Raw genomic sequence first — 6,986 nt, 5'->3', positions numbered from 1 at the left:
ACACACACACACACACACACACACACACACTAGGGCTGCAATGATACAGAATATTTTCGGTTCGGTTCGATATTTTAGTCTCACGGTTCAATATTTTTTCGATACAAAAAAGAGAAATGTCCATGCCCCTTTTAACTTGTAATTTATTGAAATTAATTATGAACATTTGTTTAACCTCAGAAGTACAGTTTTTTAATTAAATGTTGCTGAAACAGCAAGTTTCTCAGTGGATCTGCGCTCGACAATGCAGCCTAGGTGGAGTAYTCGAACACAGATCCACTGATCCTTCAACACAGAGCATCTTCAGAAGACAAGRTGATAAAATAAATTTTAAAAATCTGTATTGTTCCATACAAGTGTGTATTGAACCTAAAGCACTGTTCAATATGGTTCGATACGGGTACATATATTGTTGCACCCCTAATATACTGTATATACAGTATATATATATTTATTTATTTTTGGCATCCATTTTTATAAATCGATTTATGACCTAATATGGTCAAAGGTTTTTTTCTTTCTAGTTTTTCTAATGTGAGCCCAACTCCTACATTGGTTTTATGGCACCTGGTATTCACCAGGTCCTAATCAGGCCCAGCCCTGCCTAGCTTCTGAGATCAGATGAGATCCGGCCTGTTCAGGGCTGTAATTTTTGCTTTTAGCTTTCAGCAAAACCCTTTCAGCATTAAGGATTCACCCTGAGATGTCATTTCTTCAGTTTTCTTCATGAAATATTTTGTTAAACAACAAAGAGACAAGTCTAAAGCGTTAAAGAAGCATTTTAAACAATAACAGAGTTTGTGTAGGGGAATAGCTGCTGATGAGCTTTATCTTCAGGAGTACCTCTGGCTCCAAGCGGGCCCCGCACCTCAGCTCTGCAGACAGATCCGGACCAACACACCCGGGCTTCAGCGGTCAGCAGCGCAACGACGTGCAGCCGTTTCACCCTTTCATCCAGGACCCCACCATGCCCCCAAATCCAGCTCCAAGCCCCCTAACCCAGCTGGAGGAGGTTTGTCGGCGGCTTGAGGAGGAAACGATTAAGTGTGGCCCCAAGCAGAGGTAACAAATTAAACGTTTCATTGCCACTGTTATCTGTTCTCTCAATCAGTACCGTCTTTTATTAGAGTCTGAGCCAGAGATGAGGCTTTAGAAAGGTGTTGCTGTTTTTCTGCACAGATTCTGTTTTGTTTCGGTCCCTCAGATATGTGATGGAGGTGATTCAGAGGGGTCGCACCYCAGTCAGGCCCGCACCGGTCCCTCTACTCAACACGGTGCCCGCTGTTTCAGACATGGAGCTCTCTGAAGCTGAGTATGTTCACTTTGTTGCARCAGTAATGTGCTCAGAAATGTGTCCTTTTTTAGTGTTTGTTTTGTCCTGTATTCATGCAACACATGAGCTACTTTTTATCATCTGGTTTTGTAGCCTGCTTTTTGCTTATTTAGTCTGTAGGGGATATTTTAATTAAATTCATTTTATTGATCTAACATCAGTTCACAACAAAAGTYGTCTAAGGGCACTATACAAAAATAGCAAGTCTATCCAAACGAGATTTAAATGGAGTTACAGTCGATTCATTCCAGTTCTAATGCAATACATTAAATGCATTATGAAATGCCAACTAATGGAAAGATTGTCTKTTTAAGGAAACCAGCAGATCTTCGCTTTGTTGCAATCCCCCGCTCTGAGCATCACAGTGGCGACTGTTTTAAGTTTTGTACATTACAAGCAAGATTTTAAATTCTATTAAGACATAATGCACATTCAGATATTAGCACAACAAGCAAATAAACAAAGACGGGTATTCTTTGAGACAAACTAGCTGGAGTTTTAAAGACCTGGTCCGTGTTTGATATGTTGTGAGTAACGTGTCTGTTTGATGTGAGGCTTTCCTCTCAGGTGGGRGTTAAGTAGATGGAGAGCAGACGTATGTAGGGAGAAGATGAAAGGTAGATTAGGCAGCACGGACTCAGTGGGTGAATCCTCCCATCAAAGCGCCGGCTACAGTGACGGACAACCTCTCTGTACCTCAGGTTTCCTTAAAGATAACTCTGGTTTGAGTTTGGCAAATGAAGGACGGGATTTGAAGCTAAAGTGAAGTAATAAAAAAACATTTGTAAGATTAAACCAGGTATTGAGAAAAGACTTAACTTGGGGTGCATAATTCCTGTCCTGTTTGTCTGATTTCCTGTAACAATAACCTTTTTAGCAAATTTGCTGCATTTCTTTCAGATGAGTTTACTCTTTGCAAAGCGTCACAAAGTCTGAAAAGCATGTGTCGTCATTGTGTTGAGTCATGACTCAGAGATGTAGGAGGGTTTCTGATGCAAACAGCAATGATGGAACATCCTTTTTTCTGTCACATCCATCTGTTGTTGGACAGATGGATGGAATACTGTGATGTCCACCCACAGTCACGTGTCGACCAATGATATCGCTCGGCTCAGAATACTGGTCACCCTTGACTTACCTCTGTCTGTTTGTGTAGTTTTAACAGACAGCCAGTGTTAAAATGTTGAGTTTTTTAATCACACATGTAAAGAAAGAAGTCAAGATCACAGAAAAAATAATCAGAATATTATTTTTGAACCAAAGAATTTGCATTTATAGCAACAATGCAGTGAATGCTGAGTTCTGTGTAAAGACTGGAGTCTGCTAAAGAAGCTGAAACTGAGGTTTTAAATGGTTCAAGAAGCAAAAGGCTATTCAAAAGCTTAAGTAGCAAAATGATACTAGAAGCTAAATGTAACAGATACTATTTTTATTTGATTCCCATTAGTTTCTACCGTAGTAGAGGCGATACCAACAATACATGAAAACACTAACCAAAAATAAACTATCAAGATGCTTAAGTTGTAATTTTTGTGGTCTGCAGCTGAAATTAGAATTTATTTATTTATTTATTTATTAGAAACTTTTTTTTCTTCTAATTTTGTAAGTCGCTGTCTTGGGTTTTTATTTGCAGAAGTAAATCCAGTAAAAAGCAGCCGTGTGAAAGCATCACAGTGGTTTACTACTTCTGCGAGGAGCTGATTCCGTACCTGACCTCCGTCAGTGGCAGGGTTGTCACTCTGGGTCAGTTCAAAGAACTGCTGACGAAGAGAGGAAATTACAGGTGAGGTTTCTGGATGTTTCTGATGCCTGCGTTTGTAACAAAAATCACATTTATTATCCAAAATAAGCCATTTTGATTGTTACTGAAAGGGTTAACTGTCAATAAATACTTGTTTTCAGCACATGAGAGAGACAGATAAAATTGTAAATATATTTTTAATWAAAAAAATGTTTTTTAACCCGTATTAACAACGTAACTTTTATAAATTATTTTTTAGGTTTTATTTCAAGAAGGTCAGCGATGAGTTTGACTGCGGGGTGGTGTTTGAAGAGGTGCGCGAGGACGACGCCGTCCTGCCGATCTTTGAGGAAAAGATTGTGGGAAAAGTGGAGAAAGCCGACTGAGGCGCGCGTTAAAGAGGAAGAGTCCAGGATTGTTTCATGGCAAAGAGGAAGTGCTAAAAAAGGGWGAAGTGGAATCTCAAATCAGTGGTCAGTGATGGACTAGAATAAAAAAAWGATTATATTTTTCGGTTTTCTTTCTGAAGTGTAATGTAGCATTGTAAAGTTTTCTAGATAGACGAAGAACAGAAGTGCTACTAAAGCTGCWTATTTTTGATAAAGATGTTTCAGAGGATTTCCTCTCTAAAGTAGCAGCGCTTGTCATTTTTTAAATGTACAGTTTGTGTTAAAGGATAACATTTTTCTATTCTATTATCTATTTAAACCTGAAGTTTATATTATGTCCCAGTTGCAGATGATTTTATCCAGCTAAGAGTTTGTTCCTCGTTCATAACCGGAGGAGCCTTTTAAACACGAAGGTTTGTGCTCATCCAAGTGCTTTTATYTGTTTCTTTTGTTCGGCTGCTTGTTTCTCGTGTGTAGAACCACTGATTATGTCTCAGGCTCTGTTTACACGACACAGTTTTTGAGTAAAACCGCAGCGTTTCTGCAGTCAGTCGTTTTTCTGTGTGTAAGTGTGGAACTACAAAAACCACAGCGCCGACTAGTGGCCTGGCATGAAAACTGCAGAGGATTCAACAAACAGCAACGTCTGTGTATGTATGTGGGGAGTTTTTGTAATAAATCTTGGAAAAACGCTAACATTTGCAGAGATCATCGTATCTCAGAGTAGGTTTTTTTAAAGGGTCAAGCCATTAATTACCACCCATCCATCTTCTGCTTATCTGTAGTTGGGTATAAGGGGCAACAGGTTCATTAATACCCCCCCCCCCCCCCKAAKAAAAAAAAAAAAAAAACATACCCCTGCATCTTAAAAAAGGCGACTTTATGAAGCTTGTGGTTATAGCTTATGGAAGTGAAGATAATCTAAATTCAAGACACAAACACTAAAAGGCACAGTTTCATTTGTTGCCACATACATAAATGCACACTTTAATGAAATCTCATGTTTCATAAAGACATTTTGTCGAGTTTCATTCCTGTTGACTGTTTATTTATTTTGATTTAGGATACACAGCCTGGCAATGTTAATCGTTTACTTTCTTTCAGTCCGGTTGCTGTTTAAACTAAACTGCATCTGAATAATAACAGACAGTAAATGCATCTGAAATCAGGTAAATCTATGCAAACTGGGAAATACTTCTGTTGCAGCAATAATAGACTCTACATTATTTGTAATAACAGGAAGCCTGTCAAAATATCAGAGCTTTTGAGTTCAATTCAATTCAAAAATACTTTATTGATCCCAGAGGGAAATTAGGTTGTAGTTAAATAAAAAAAATCAGATCAGATCATCAGGTTTTAAGGTTTAGATGACTGTTTAAAATAAATATCATCAGAAATTGATCTTATTGAAGACATTTAACATATTAACACAGACTGAGTTGGAGTGAATGTCTTTTTTTTTATTCTTAGGATAATTAAAAACGAATCCTTATTTAGTTGGTCAATAATTAATACACCTAAACAAATCCAAACTGGGTTATTTTTAATCTGAAGCCTTCTTTATTTGATCACTCTCCAACTTGTGCCTGGAAAGCATMAGGATCTGTGTGACGATCACACCAAAGACAAACAGCAGAATGTAGACATTCAGAAAATACTTTTCTTTCACATCTAAACAAATCACTGAAGCCCTTTTTAGACCAAACCTATAAGCTCCACGACTGAAGGTTTCTAAAGCAGAAATATCAGCAATATTTGAAAAAAAAAAAAAAAAAGCTCAGCTATATGAAAGCCGAATCTTTGCCTCATTAAAATAAACCATTCTTTCTCTTACAATGCGAATGACATTTTTGCACTGAAATTAAAAGAAAAGGCACAAAGTCCAGTGGGCAAGGAGAAAAGTAAATTCAGGGTCACCATTTCTCTTTGTGTTCTGGTACCGAGGAGTGAGTCATCATACGAGTCCGACCCGTTACTGAGAGAGCAGAACACCTTGAATCCAGGTTGCTGAATTGTAACATTCTGCTGCGCAGAATCACAGCGTCAGGAACTGTTCCTGCTTTAAAAGCTGCTGCTTTCTCATAGAGTCCTAATATATTTATAGCTTGTTGATCTCCAGTGGTTAATTGCCTGTTAAATGATACAGTTACATTACGTTTTTTTTTTTTTTGTGTTTGTTTGTTTTTGAAGTCCCTGTTCTGATTTCTACTGTGAAACCAACTGAAGTGAACTTCTGTTTAAAATCACTGCAATGTGTAAACTGAACAACAGAGTGCCTTTATGATGATGATGATGATGATGATGATGATGATGATGATGATGATGATGATGATGTCCACGCTGCGACTTTCACATTAAAAAAACAGGGATTAGCTTTTTTTTTTTTTTTTTTTTGCTTAGGCTTTTTTTTTTTTTTGTTTTGTTTTGTAAAGTTGTTTCTGTTCTGTTTTTAATGTTGGGCCATTTCTGTGTAAGTATGTAGGTTTTAATTTGGTCTGAATAAGCAGGTCAGACTCATATCCACAGTCCTGGACCAGTTTGTGCTCACTAACAGCACGGTGGCCGTTTGAAGGCACCTGGACAATAAAAGAAGTGACAAATCAATATTTGTGCCATTTTGCTTTTATCTGCGAGTCACAGTAATAACTGATGAATTCATAAAGCCTTAAAGAGTCTGGAAGTTGATTCTAGTATTTATTATTATTATTATTATTATTATTATTATTATTATTATTATTATTATTATTAGGTTTGGGTAAATGTGGAGAAAAAAATCTGGAAAAATATCTTTTTCCAATTCTTTATTTTTTTTGTTACAAATCAGCAATAAACGTGAAAAAATGCTACAACAAATGGTTAAACGTTTCACATTTATCTAAATTTTGGTTTATGTGAACAATTGTGACCTGAAGGTTTTCAAGTGATACTTAAAGGGAACATTTTGTTTTAATATTTTAAACATGATTAGTGTTTGATCTTTCGGAACACTTACAGAAATCTCAGCTCTTCTAGATTTTATTTGAATCTATTTATTGCAGGTGAAACTAAGAAATAAAACAATTTGACCTCTAACACAATGTTTCCTTTACAATTTAACTGTCAGGAAAAAGCAGCTGATAAAAACATTTTCACAGATATTTCTTGCTTGTAATGTAATTAGAAAAAGTTAAGTCAAGAGTTTATAAAGGAAACCAAGCAGGCAGTGGAGAAATCTCAACACAAGAATTGGGTTAAAGTCTGAAAACAGCTTAAAGTTTTACAAATCAGCCAAAATAATCAKCTTGTATTATCACAAAACAAACTCTTAGCTGCTGCAAAAGTTATTTTCAAATTAAAAAAAAAAAAATCAAATTTTTTTATTATTATTTTTTACCTAACTACCAATTTCATAATTGTGTAAAGCCAATTTCTTAAAACCATCTTGTCTCTAAAATGGTCCAATCAGAACATGGAGCTCTGGACCGACCACAGATGGCGCTCTCTCTCTCTCTCTCTCTCTCTCTCTCTCTCTCTCTCTCTCTCT

At 36.7% G+C, this 6,986-nt stretch overlaps 1 protein-coding gene across 3 annotated transcripts in view; it reads left to right on the top strand.

Annotated features, from left to right (window-relative positions):
• axin1 (axin 1) overlaps positions 1 to 5,139 on the top strand; it is a 30,190-nt gene extending 25,051 nt beyond the window's left edge. For all 3 annotated transcript variants that reach the window (XM_014023766.1, XM_014023758.1, XM_014023749.1), the window contains 4 exons: positions 838 to 1,062; positions 1,205 to 1,312; positions 2,967 to 3,116; positions 3,334 to 5,139. In XM_014023766.1, the coding sequence (XP_013879220.1) occupies positions 838 to 1,062; positions 1,205 to 1,312; positions 2,967 to 3,116; positions 3,334 to 3,460 (610 nt within the window). In that variant the 3' untranslated portion in view covers positions 3,461 to 5,139. The remainder of the gene's footprint in view (positions 1 to 837; positions 1,063 to 1,204; positions 1,313 to 2,966; positions 3,117 to 3,333) is intronic.
• Positions 5,140 to 6,986: the final 1,847 nt, after the last annotated feature.

This window comes from Austrofundulus limnaeus, unplaced genomic scaffold (genome assembly GCF_001266775.1).
Source record: "Austrofundulus limnaeus strain Quisiro unplaced genomic scaffold, Austrofundulus_limnaeus-1.0 Scaffold4, whole genome shotgun sequence".
Classification (NCBI taxonomy): Eukaryota; Metazoa; Chordata; class Actinopteri; order Cyprinodontiformes; family Rivulidae; genus Austrofundulus; species Austrofundulus limnaeus.
The sequence above is the reverse complement of the archived record's forward strand: the minus strand, read 5'-3'. Positions and strand labels throughout refer to the sequence as shown.